Genomic DNA, 13,701 nt, shown 5'->3' on the forward strand with positions numbered 1-13,701 from the left:
AGGCTTACAAGGAGCTTGAAACATCCACTCATAACCCCATAAACCTTAGCTTCTAGTTTAACAAAGAAGAAGAAAATATTTAGTCTTAAGAAAAACTTAAGCGTAGAACAGAAGGAAGAAAAACCATCTAAATGTTCCATTCTTACCATATATATACCCAGAACCTCTTAATGGATCTTGAAAAGTGTCAAATGCATACAAAAATTGTCCCTATAATGTCCTACAAAAACTAGAGAAAATATAAAAGAAAATCCAATACTGGTGCTATTTAACCAGTCAATCTATTCAGTTGACTCCCAACCAATCATGTTATAGAACCTATTTTGCACATTGTTCGAGCACACTTGGCGTATCACACTTATGGTGGTAACTCATATGGCATGGCCTTAAAGAAACTTTAACGCCTTACAGCTTTAACATATACATAGTAGATGCTTTATGCTCAACCAAAACTTTGAGGCGTACTTTTCGCTTGTCGTACTATTTCTTCAATTGGAGAATGCTACGAGAATAAATTTTGAGATACCTCTATGGTGGATCCTTTACGCCAATCTTTAGTTTTCCAGAAGCCTATAAATTGGCGAACTAACTACCACAGTGTTCTAAAATAGGTAGCCTTTGCATCTATACGCCCTTCTTTCGGATCCGCCACTTTTGAGGTGTGATAACATTTTCATAAAAAATAAATTCGTATTTGATGTTTTAATTCTTTTACCTATTTACAAGTGGGAAAACATTGTAACACCCTATAACTAGCCTGGTCGCCAAGCCCAAATATGGGATGCTACACCACCATCTCATGTCACACGCAACAAGTAAAAGCTTATTCTAAATGAAGTGTCTTTCATATTATCATTCGTATAGGTTCTTGACTAAACATATTCCTAATTATTGATTACACATATTGATCATACATCAAAAGGTCTTAAAATAATAATTAAACATACATAAGGTCCATTTAACAAAATCTCAAAATTGTCACGTAGGTATCGATACTGACACTAGGGTATCAATATTTTCATTAAGTGGTATCGTTACCACCTAGAAAAAAGATACCAAACTTGCATTTTGTTTCTCAATTAAAATCCCAAAGTCTTGAAAATTATCGGTACTTGTAATGAATCATCGATACTTTAACCCTGAGTATCGATACTTAAGAAAATGCATCGATACTAAATCTCTATTCTGACTTTCTGCATGTTTCAAAACACAGAGGTATCAATTTTAAAACCCAACTATCTATACATCTACTCTAGACCTAAAAAATGCAGCATACATAAGCAATTAATCCATTCCAATTTAGTTCCTAAACATTATGCATCAATTAGTTCGACAAATAATCATTCAACGGCCTAATTAATAGTTCAATATCGCAAAATTATGTTCGAGCAAGTAACGACAATCCATCCCCATGTTCATGAACCCAAGCATAAAAATAACATGTAATCCTTATAAACCGAACATTAAGGCTAAAATTCCGAACACTAAGGCTAAAATTCCTAAAATACCCCTAAAATTCTTAGGCCCTATTTTGGAGTGTTACAAACATATTGTTGGTGATTTAGTGATGCCAGGAATGACATCCCGTATAATGCATAGGACTACAGTAGTAGCAAACACTCGTTTATATCTTGTGTATCGTGTTTTGTCACCTAAAGAAGCTCAAGGTACAATGTTGCTAATACTTCTGAACCCCAACTATACGAACAGACAACTTGAAAATCCGCCTACAGAGGCAAGTACATTAGGTGAACTTTATTATTACATGTATCAGGCATAAGTACCCTTTATTAGCTCCAATATATATGCTTGAGCAGCGCACATCTTCTCCCACTCAAAAACACTACTCGATAAAGTTTTGAAATTTTACTTTAACTAGGAAAATTTCGAATTGGTACACTTACCAGTCAGAGAAACTGATAGCAAAGCGATGTAAGTTTGATTATTTTACTTGAACCTATGATTGCAACACTGTCAACTAGGAGCCCGAGTTGCAATGCAACATCTTCTAAGGTGATGATGTACTCCCCACATGGTAATGAAATGTGTGGGTCTTCGGGCGTCACCTTTCAACCAAGGCGAATATCAAGTAGGCCCTAAGCTCAAACATCTGAATCAATGTCGTCGTTCCAAATCCCGCAACATCCAAACAGGGGAAAATGCGTTCGTCCGGTTGGTAGCTCGGACCATGGACACACGCTCTCAGGATGCGATACTCACCCTATCCATAACAAATTACCATATTAGTTAAATATGCTAATTAAAAAATAATAATGTGCAAATTTATAAAATATCCGTGAATAGCAAGTAGCAAATTTTTTTTTACTGAGACATTAATCATCATAGCAGTGCGACCGATTTCTCTAATCAATTAACTCATTTCGATATCTACACAAACAAAATTGAATAAACATATCATTTTAAAATAATAATATTTCCGCATAGTAATATTTACCACAACCCGTTTTAGTAAATAATTTTATTTTGTTTTATTTAAATGTAAATATCCACTTAATAATATTAATCACTAACTAAAAAAACTATAAACATAAGTATCTTTATTGAAAAAATATAAACCTATAAAATATTAACAATAATAAAATCTTAAACCTTAAATCGATCTAAGTATTAAAAATAAAATATAAACATACAATATACAAATTATTATTACAAACAAAAATAAAAATAATACCTTAAAACTCTTAACAAGTTCTCCCTAAAACTTCAACACAAATAAATTTTTTCTCCCCCCAACTCTAACACAATCAATAACACACAAAATTCTCTCATTCACTTTCTTGTTTTCAATTGGGGGAGGGGGAAACCGTTTATTATATATAAGAAAAAAAATAAAAGGATGGAGAAAAAAAAGGTTGGGGGTGAGCCGTGACCGGTTTGGTCGCAGTCAGGCGGCACCAGCAAAAAAAAGGTTGGGGTGAGCCGTGACCGGTTTGGTCGCAGTCAGGCGGCACCAGCCTGACATCCTACCATCCGACGTGACCAATTGGTCAAATCCAACCCTTTCTTTTATTTTTTTTTCATTTTTTCTTTTCTGCCACCTTTTAAAAAAAATATGTTAATGCCGCCAATGTGTCAGGTGACACCATAAAAAAATATTCACCGTGTATTTTTATTCTGTATAATCCTCGAAAATATATGTATTCATTAAAAATTCATATTAGTGTCATTAATATGTCAAGCGGCACCACTTAAAAAATATATTTTTTTCCAAAAACATGATTAGCTGATAATTGGAGAAAAAATTAAGGTGATGCTGCATGGCAACTTGGTGACACCTTATTTTACCATAGAAATAGATCCGTTTTTATAATTAATCTCTTATATATTTTTGTATTTAACTTTTTTATATTATTTTTGTAGAAAACCCATACACTAAAGTCTAACATAAGAGAGAGCGGAGGCACTATAGCATAGAAAATCTATAGCGGACGTGGAGCAATTTGATTGGTAGAATATAGTGTAGTAAGCTAGCCAAAACGGATGGCCTTTTGTGTGCCTGTCGGCAAACGGGCAAAGACCCTTCACTTACATTCTTGCAGTGGTTGGTATCTTCAATCTCCGCCCCCCAAAATCCTTTTCTATTATTAATCCAAATCTTCTATTCTGTTAATTTCACAATTTTACCACTTAACTTTTAACATTTTGTTTTCCATGGACCACTTTCTCCATTCTTCTTCACCATCCGAAGCATAAATAAATATAAAATACAAATATTGTGCTCTCAAATTCCAGTCCTACTATTGTCTTCGGAAAATGGGTTTCCTTGTCGGGCTGCTGTTCGGTCTTGTCGCCGGCCTTGCTATTGTCGTTCTCTTTGTTCGCTCTGAGAACTCTCGATCCAATCTTCGAACTAAGCTTGTTAGTCCTTCACTAATTTCTTCTCTTTCTTTTCTTTTCCAATTTGATTTTACATTTTTTATTCTAATCTTCTCTTTGGATTGCAGGCAACCACGGTGGCTGCTTTCGCAAGAATGACAGTCGAAGATTCTAGAAAGATCTTGCCGGCAGAATTCTACCCTTCTTGGGTGGTGTTCTCTCAGCGCCAGAAGTTGACTTGGCTTAATCAGCACCTTACGAAGATCTGGCCTTGCGTTAACGAGGTCAAGCTTTGTTTAGTGAATGAAACAAAGTTTTATTTTATTTTATTTTTTAATTGTTTAGATTTGGTGTTACAGGCAGCATCGGATCTGATAAAGGCGTCGGTTGAGCCGGTGCTAGAACAATATAGGCCAGTTATACTGTCTTCTTTGAAGTTTTCCAAGTTTACTCTCGGCACTGTTGCACCACAGTTTACTGGTTAGTTAATTTGCGTAATTTATCCTACATTATGAAAGTTTTTATTCTTATTTTTCTTATTCGGTTATCGTTATTTTTAATTTTTGGAACTTGAATTATTAACGGGCTTTCTCAATGCTCCCAATGGCCATTAATTTCCTGCAAATGACTAAAACAAAGATCAGTCTGAATTTTGGGACATAACTGTTCTAGATGATAGTGTAGGCAAATAATGTATGTGGTTATCCATAAAGTTCAACACTGGTTGCCTTTTTTTCTTAATCAACGCACTTTTTGTTCTCCTTTACTAAAATGAGACTTTTCTAGGCGAGTTTTGGAATGGAAGACTCAAAAATTGGTTAGAATCTTGTTAATGTTATGAATCAATGTCATTCTTTAGGAGTAAGTATCGTTGAAGATGGAGCTGATAGTGTGACAATGGAGTTGGAAATGCAGTGGGATGCAAATTCAAATATAGTACTTGCTATCAAGACTTATCTTGGTGTATCACTACCTGTGCAGGTATCATCTTTATAAGTTTTTGCTTATTTCTGATGGTTTCTTGCTTGGAACATTTTTCATCGTTATACCTAGAAAATTTTTCTACTTACTATGCCATCAAATTTCTATTGAAGGGTCATAAAAGATGTTCTCTATTTCCATGTTCCAGTTGATGTGATTAAAAGTATATCTTTAATGAATAATGATTCTAAAACTATGGAATTCTTGAGCATTTCTTGGGCACTTATGGAAGAGTTTGACCACTAAAAGAAATGAAGACCAAGCATATGCAGTTTTCTAGGATCTTTTAGTATGCTGCACTCTAGCAGATATTTTATGTATGGGTTTCTCAGAAACTTCGTGCAGAAGGCTTATAGTTATTACTTATTAGATCATTTAATGCTAACTTAACTTCCTAGGCGCATATTTTGTAGTAATATTTTATTGTTTGGGACTATTCCACCCTCCTCCCTTTTGACATTGCATGCTATTCTTACGCCTCATGAATCTTGTATGCCTAACTTAGTCTGTTTTTTTTTGGTTGACTTAGGTGAAAGATATTGGATTCACTGGAGTTTTCAGGTTGATATTTAAACCCCTGGTGAATGAGTTTCCTTGCTTTGGAGCTGTTTGTTATTCTCTGAGAAAAAAGGTGTGCTATTTGTATCCAACATTTCCAGTTAATGCATGTTGAGCACACCTATTTACCTAGTAGAAAGAGCTTTAATTGTAGACATAGAAAGAAATGCAATTGAGATGCATTTAACATTTACCTAAATGCAATTTTCTGGTACCCAAAGAAGAAGAAAACAATTGATGCTTGGGGGAATTTTCTTAATGGTTTGTTGTTAATTAAATTGATTAGTTAAGGTCATAACACTGAGAAAATCAATTGTAATCATGCAGATATAAGCAGGTATTAATTGCATTAGTTCCCGTTGAGTAATTGACAGAGTCACTCTTGTTTCCACTGTCTGATGTCCTTTATTTTGGCGCTTGATTTGATAGTTAAATATGAATTGTAGCACTGCTGTGTGTAAAATTTTGGTAAGAACTGATGCATAAAATAGCTTCAGTTGAAGCTAAAATCCATGATATCCTAGTGGAGCTAATTTTCCATTAGCTAGGCCACTGAAGGTGTACTATTTTGCCCTCACATGCTGGGGTTCATTACATATACACTGCATGCTGGCATCACACATATATCCATGCAATTGATATAAGTTGGTAAATTGTCCATTTTTTGGCTTGCAGAAAAAGTTGGATTTCACCCTGAAAGTCATTGGTGGTGACATATCAACTATTCCTGGCCTTGCTGATGCTATTGAGGTTTGCATGCCTTTTGACACTGGATTATCATAATACTTCCAACATATGAATTTTGTACTGTATCAGACTCTTGAATTATTATTATTATGGCCTTAATTTTTGCATTATTGTACTTGTGCCCAACACCTTAATTTTGACACATTCATATATTTATGGGATATGATCTTCCAAATACGTAAAAAAACATAGAAAAAATTGAGTATACTTATATCTGGCACATGCTCTATCCAACACTCAAGTCTAGGTAACATAATTTAGTGGACAATTTTTGAGGACATGCCACCATTATAACCAAGCTGTCGTAAACTTGAGGATTTTGTTACTGATGGTGATTTTATTGCTGCATATTGGCAGGGCTTCTTTATAGTTTAACCCTGAAATATAATTCATGCAAAGTGATGCATATGGTTGTTTTATGGTGTTCCGTTGGAAAGTTGTTGGCCAAGTTTCTTTCGGAATCAGTTAGATTAGTTTGCAAACATAATGTCGGTTTTATTGTTTTTGTACAAGATCTAGAGGTTAGAAATAAATATATTGCATTGGTTCAGTTGATTCATGTATTATAAAACTCATTGGAGTCCCAATTTTTACGATTTTTTAATATATAGTGTATTTATTTGAAAATATGGTAAAATTATATTTTGGCTTCCCATTTAAAAAAAATTATTTGGCCCCTTCAAAAGTATTCAATTTAAACCTAGTAAAATTTGTACTTCAATGCAATAAATTTAGTAACACTTTTAATTATACATCATTTATTACTTTTAGCTTAATTTCTCTTCATTTTAATTTATTAAATGGATACATTTACATTAGTTGTTTTTGTTAGTATTTTTCATTTTATTCTCATATATTTAGTACAAATTGTAAATGTAATCTTATACTTTAATTTTATAATATTAATAGATTTATGCACATTTTAAACATTTTAATTATATTATAATTTTTAGATATTGGAACTTTAATAATTATAAAAACTTTTAGATATGCAACTATAAACATAATTTATAATGTTTGAAAGTCGAAAATATACATTACAATAGTTTTATATATGGTTGGCAATTTAAATATTATATAATATTTAAATGTGATAATTTCTTAATAAAACTATTCATAAATTGAGCTATAACAAATTTAGATAGCACAAAAGATTATTGCTTAGCCTAATTTAGTTCATCATATTTTAATTAAAATTAAATAAAAATATTTTAAATTAAAAAAAAAATCAAAGTTTATCTAAATTTTTTTGAACTTGTAATTTTTATAGATATAGCCTCGTGCTAGCTTTGTAACATTATGTGAGCTTTATGTTCAGTTTGGAATCATTACTGGTGAAGGTACTCTCAAAATATTTTGGACCTCTTCTCTTAAATGGTTAGTTGTGCTCCTTGCATATAAGTTAGTAATTGATCTCTGATATTGCTGTCCATGATTCCTATAGGGACACACTGTCCTAAGGGTCCTTTTTTCTTCTTCTTCTTCTTATTATTATTATTATTATTATTTTTTGTGTGTGTGTTAAACTTTGTGAGATGGAAGGTTTATTCATATGTCTAAAAGATTAACTTATCCTTCTGCTGCTTCCTATGCAGAGCACGATACGGGATGCTATTGAAGATTCTATCATGTGGCCTGTCAGGAAAATTGTTCCCATTTTGCCTGGAGACTACAGGTATGGCTTTTCCTTTTTGGTCATCATAATAGATAATAATCTTGTTCAATGTAGAAATGAAGAAAGTCCTAGGGACTTTAGGCTAACTTATGGACAACATACAGCGAGCCTTTCTCTCTGTCTCTCTCTCTCTCTTAACATCTAAGTAGGGGCAGGTCTGGTCAAAGAACTTGCGCTCTATTTGGTTTTACGAAACAGAGGTCACTTTTGTTTCTTGGAAGTTGGAAAAAGTTAAGAAAATATGTTTGGTTGAAAATTTTAAAAATGATTTTTGGAAAATAAAAATTTGTGAAAATTAGAAAACAATAAGAAGTTGTTTTCATTGTTTGTGAAATTAGAAAAATGAAAAAGTTGGAATTAAGGTATTTTAACTTAAATTTAATTATTGATTTTGTCCTAGTTCAAACCCATATAAACGGAGTGTTAATGTCTTTCTGTTTTCAGTGATTTGGAGTTAAAGCCGGTTGGAATGCTAGAGGTGAAGCTTATCCAGGCACGTGACTTGACAAACAAAGATATTATCGGAAAATCAGATCCCTATGCTGTATTATTTGTACGCCCTTTACCTGACAGAACAAAAAAAAGTAAAATAATTGTAAGTTCTCACTCCCCTCCTTGCTTCCTCATTGTTCATTCCTGGAGAAAGACAAATTATTTCAATAATTTTTCAAGAGTTTTTAGAAGAATCTTTCTTTTTGTGTGTGTGTATTTTCCAGAACAATGACTTGAATCCTATTTGGAATGAACACTATGAATTTATTATTGAGGATGCAACAACTCAGCACTTGGTGGTAAGGATTTATGATGATGAGGGGGTTCAGGCATCTGAATTCATTGGATGTGCTCAAGTACTTTTAAGTGAACTTGAACCTGGTAAAGTGAAGGATGTCTGGTTGAATCTGGTTAAAGACCTGGAGATCCAGAGAGATAGTAAGTACAGAGGGCAGGTGAGCGCATTGATTATCCTCACTATAATAAATTAATGATAGTTTATTCATTTGTGCGCGTGCATGTATTTTCACTAAATAGAACTTGTTCAAGGCAATTCTTTTCTATCTTTCAAATTGTAATGCCTGCAGCAGGTACAAGTGCTAAATGTGCTAGTGCTTGGTCTGATCTTTTGTGACTTGAACCACTGATTTTGGCCACAACCTCAAACCACTTTAGTATAAATGTTCTTTCTCCTAATTTACACCAACATCTGCTATTACCTTAGCGATAGCAATAGAAGGGTAATTTTAATTTTTAGCAATCATTTTCATTAGTTTATCTGCCTGTTGTGGAATAGCTTATTTTGGAAATCAATATTTAATCTTTCTCTCACATTCATTCATTTTCTTTTTAATATAACTAGCATTAAATTATACTAGAAAGAATGAGAAACTTGCTATAAAGGTGCTAAGCTACCAATTCAGAGAAAAATTAATTACTTCCCAAACTTCAATGCCCAATTTATCACACAAAATCCTTGATGAGGGGGTCAACTATGTTGATGGTTCCATTCAGCCTAGTTTTTATATAGACTATAGCATCATCAGCGTTCGGGTAGTTAGATCTGAATTTCCTCAGGTTCACATCTCCAGATGGATTAGGTAAGCAGTCAAAGCCCTCCGCAGCAAGAAAGCCTTAAAAGTCTTACCCTTGTAAAATTTGTAATGAGCAAGGATTCAGTCAAACTTTACCATCCAGTTACCAATCTGCTGCACAAGAAGAAACTTCTCCAGAGTATCCTGCAGACGTCTTTAGAAAAGCTGTAGGTCAAGAAAATATGGTCTCTGGTTTCTTCCTCCTCGTCATAGAAATAGATTGTAGTTTTATAAAGATTAGAGCCCGAATTCTTAATAGGAGAAAGAGTATGTAACCTATCCAAAACAACTAGCCAAGCAAAGAGCCTGTGTTTTGGGAGAGAACTGGTTCGTAACCAGATGGCCACAAGTTGTGTGCCTCGGTCACTCACTCTTTAAGTTATAAATATCTTAAATTATTTTTTCGTAGGTTGTTTGTTCTTTCTAGAAAATTTGTATCTCTATGAAAATGATGATATTTTTTTTCTTTTGTTGGTTTTTAGGTGCACCTGGAGCTCTTGTACTGTCCGTTTGGCATGGAGAACAGTTTTACAAACCCCTTTTCCTCTGACTTTTCAATGACATCCTTGGAGAGGGTTCTTAAAAATGGAGCAAATGGAACAGACGATATTGAAAATGAGAAGGCAGTTACACATAAGAAAAGGGAGATTATTATTAGAGGAGTACTGTCTGTGACTGTGATATCTGCTGAAGATTTGCCTATTGTAGATTTAATGGGAAAGGCTGATCCCTATGTTGTACTCACAATGAAGAAATCAGAGTTGAAGAATAAAACTAGGGTAAGAATTTGACTGCCCAAAGGTGTAGTTGTCTTTTCTTGTTTTCATTTTTTCCCTTTCCTTCAGGGATGGGGTGGGGGGTATAAAGAATGTTTTGGTCCTTATAGTTATTTCCATTTTCAGGTTGTGAATGACAGCTTGAATCCTGTATGGAATCAAACTTTTGACTTTGTTGTTGAGGACGGATTACATGATATGCTAATCCTTGAAGTCTGGGATCATGACACTTTTGGGAAGGTAAATTATTTGGTTATAAGTCATATATATTCTGTTTTGTTTCTAAATTAGACTGTAGGATTAAGTTTTAAGCTACTAATCTAGATTGCGAAATTTTCATCACTTGATTGTTTATATATATATTTGTGATTTCTGGTTTCTGTGATAGTTATACTGAAAACTGAGTTCCTCTCTGTTTCCTTTTCTTACTCAAACAGGATTACATGGGAAGATGCATTTTGACATTGACAAGGGTAATATTGGAAGGGGAATACAAAGATTGCCTGCCGCTAGAGGGAGCTAAATCTGGAAAACTGAATATAAACCTTAAGTGGATGCCACAGCCGATATTCCGTGATTCCTAAGTGATCCAAAAACAGGTAGGTTGTGAGTTGTAAGCCAGGTGTTCTCTGCAAGTCAAGTAGATGGCAATGCCACCTTATTCCAATTACTGGTGTTCACTAAACCATAGCTCTCAGAGGATACCCTCATGTAGGAGCTAATACTTGAAACTGTGCATATGATTTATTTTTTTGTTCTTGTAGCGGCTCTAGACTTGTAAAGTTGAGAGTTATGGATACCAATTGGAAGACATCAGAAATTGGGATTTGCACAAAGGCCTTAGTGTCAAAACCGTTTTTTTGAAAAACAAAATTTTTAGGTTGTCGACTTAAAAAAAAAACAAAATAAATAGGAGTCGCCACCAATCTTTTATTGAGGTGTGATTGGATCACCTAAAAAAAACGGCTTTGGTCTACGAGTTTTAGAAAAACGGATCCGGGAGTCAGTTGCGTACGAGGAAGGATTAGCACCCTCGTAACGCCCAAAATTGGTACCTAGTTAATTAATTAGTGTCTTAAGGTCAAGAATTTGGAAAAAACGTAATCCTTAGCAAAACTTAAAAGGCTACATGTTAAGATCCTTATTATTTCAGAGAAAGAAGATACTACACCCAATGCGTTAGGGCACAGCATTCTAATTTTTCCCAAAATGAATCGGGCCAAAATACTTGTACAATAAAACTTTAAAAGAACATCCACTTATCCAAGATTTAAGAAATCACACCCAATACGTTAGGGCACGATTCCTTTAGAATCTCAAACTCGGAATATTTCCTTTTCTTTAAAAGAATATCCACTTATCCAAGATTTAAGAAATCACACCCAATACGTTAGGGCACAATTCCTCTAGAATCTTAAACTCGGAATATTTCCTTTTCTTTAAAAGAACATCTACTTATCCAAGATTTAAGAAATCACACCCAATACGTTAGGGCACAATTCCTTTAAAATCCCAAACTCGGAATATTTCCTTTATTATTTTAAAAAAATCTTCATTTCGAGAAATCAATGCGTCACATCCAATACGTTAGGACACAATGTGTTGAATTCCCAATAATGAGTTTTTTTTTTGATTGAAGAGAAATGCTTGATTATCGGATTTAACGAAGAAAATCGGAACCCAATACGTTAGGGCTCAATTCCTTGAAAATCTTAAATCTGAACATTATCTCAATTTAAAAAAATTTCTATCTTTAAATTTGAGTAAAAAAATGATGTAATGTGATTTTATACATGCAAATGCTATAATAACAATAATAACAATAATAAATACATCATCGACATAAAAATAATATAAGCAAATGAATAAACGAAATTAAAAAAGGTAATCCATGACATGCAAAATATTAAGTGTAAACACAATTATACAATGGATGGGATAGCAAACAAATAAATAAGGATCAAAAGATGTACACATGGAAATTATGAAGATTAAAATATACATATAATTTACAAATAAAATTTTAGGTTATGGAATTTATATATAAATACAACACATAATATACTTATGAAAATAAAGAAAAAATAATTATACATACATATATAAAATAATAAAAATAAGTATATTTTAAAAAGGAAAAAAGGTGAGTATTTAATCACTTAAAACGTAAATATATACATATATATATATGAAAATATTCATTAAAAAATAGGAAAATATTCGTTTTTTAAAAATATATATATGTACATATAAAAGGAATATATATAGATAAAAAATTAGAATAAAAAATAATAATTACACTATTAATTAATAAAATAAATAAAAAGAACATAAAAAAACTAAATTGAATTGCAATTAAAATATTTGGGGTAAATCCGCAAATAAATAAAAGTAAAAGGACTAATTTGAACGCGCGAGTTACATAGAGGGGCTGGAAAGGAAATTCTCCCTTCTCCTCTAAAACGGTGTTGTTCAAAAGGATTAAATTGGAATTTAAAATAAATAAAAGGGTAAATTAAAAAAATAAAGAAAAGTTAATTACAAAAACATTAAAAGGCGGAGGGGCTAAATAAAATAAATAAATAAAATTCGCAGTGGCATCACCTTCTCCCTTTTTTAAAATCGTAAATAAGTAAAAAAATAATCGAAAGAAAAAAATAGTAAACCACATTTAAAAAACTGCCAATCGTTCTTTTTTTATTCCTCCTCTTTTTTTTTTTTTACAATGAAGTGAGAAGCCTCTATTTATAGTTGAGCCTCTCCAAATCCAACGGTACAGATCAATTACATCAACGGCTGAGATTAAAGGGTATCTACAAATTAAATCTCTAAGATTACAAAATCATATATTCTAAGATTGCATATCATATCTAAGATTATATATATCATATCTAAGATTGCATATCATATCTAAGATTGCATATCCTCAAAAATTATGTTTCCATATGTGAGCCCGGGCTAAAATTGGGGATTACAGCTGCCCCTCTTTGGTCGTTGTCGTGTAACAAGAACGGAGCAAAGACTTTAAGAATGCCCAATTTTGCCCGGTCTTGCTGGAACATGAAACTCTTCTTCTTCAAGTAGCCTCATTCCTTCCTACTGCATCTTCAGAAGTATAGGAGCTAGTGCTTCAATCTATTCCACTGCAACTGCAGGGAGATAAGACTTACAATCTTCAACCTATTCCACTGTTGCTTAGAGAAATAGAATTATTGGCTTCAATGTACTCCACTATAACCACAGGGAGGTAAAATCCACCATCTTCGATCTGCTCCACTACTGCTTAGGGAGATAAGATCTGAAATCTTCAATCTATTCCACTGTTGCCCAGAGAAGTAGAATTACTGGCTTCAATGTACTCCACTATAACCACAGGGAGGTAAAATCCGCCATCTTCGATCTGCTTCGCTGTCAATGCAGGAAGGCAATATCTGCTATCATTAATCTATTCCACTACTGCCCAGGGAAGTAGAATTATTGGCTTCAATGTACTCCACTATAACCACAGGGAGGTAAAATCCGCCATCTTCGATCTGCTTCG

The 13,701-nt window shown here is 33.2% G+C and overlaps 1 protein-coding gene across 1 annotated transcript; it reads left to right on the forward strand.

Annotated features, from left to right (window-relative positions):
- Positions 1-3,527: 3,527 nt before the first annotated feature.
- On the forward strand, positions 3,528-10,996 carry LOC105791034 (synaptotagmin-5-like). Its single transcript, XM_052635218.1, has 12 exons — positions 3,528-3,879; positions 3,966-4,121; positions 4,197-4,317; positions 4,697-4,818; positions 5,348-5,449; positions 6,052-6,126; positions 7,719-7,798; positions 8,243-8,393; positions 8,515-8,745; positions 9,867-10,163; positions 10,287-10,400; positions 10,598-10,996. The coding sequence occupies exons 1-12, from the start codon at positions 3,775-3,777 to the stop codon at positions 10,742-10,744; spliced, it is 1,701 nt and encodes a 566-aa protein (XP_052491178.1). The 5' UTR covers positions 3,528-3,774; the 3' UTR covers positions 10,745-10,996.
- Positions 10,997-13,701: the final 2,705 nt, after the last annotated feature.

The sequence above is a fragment of the Gossypium raimondii genome, chromosome 8 (genome assembly GCF_025698545.1).
Source record: "Gossypium raimondii isolate GPD5lz chromosome 8, ASM2569854v1, whole genome shotgun sequence".
Taxonomy (NCBI): Eukaryota; Viridiplantae; Streptophyta; class Magnoliopsida; order Malvales; family Malvaceae; genus Gossypium; species Gossypium raimondii.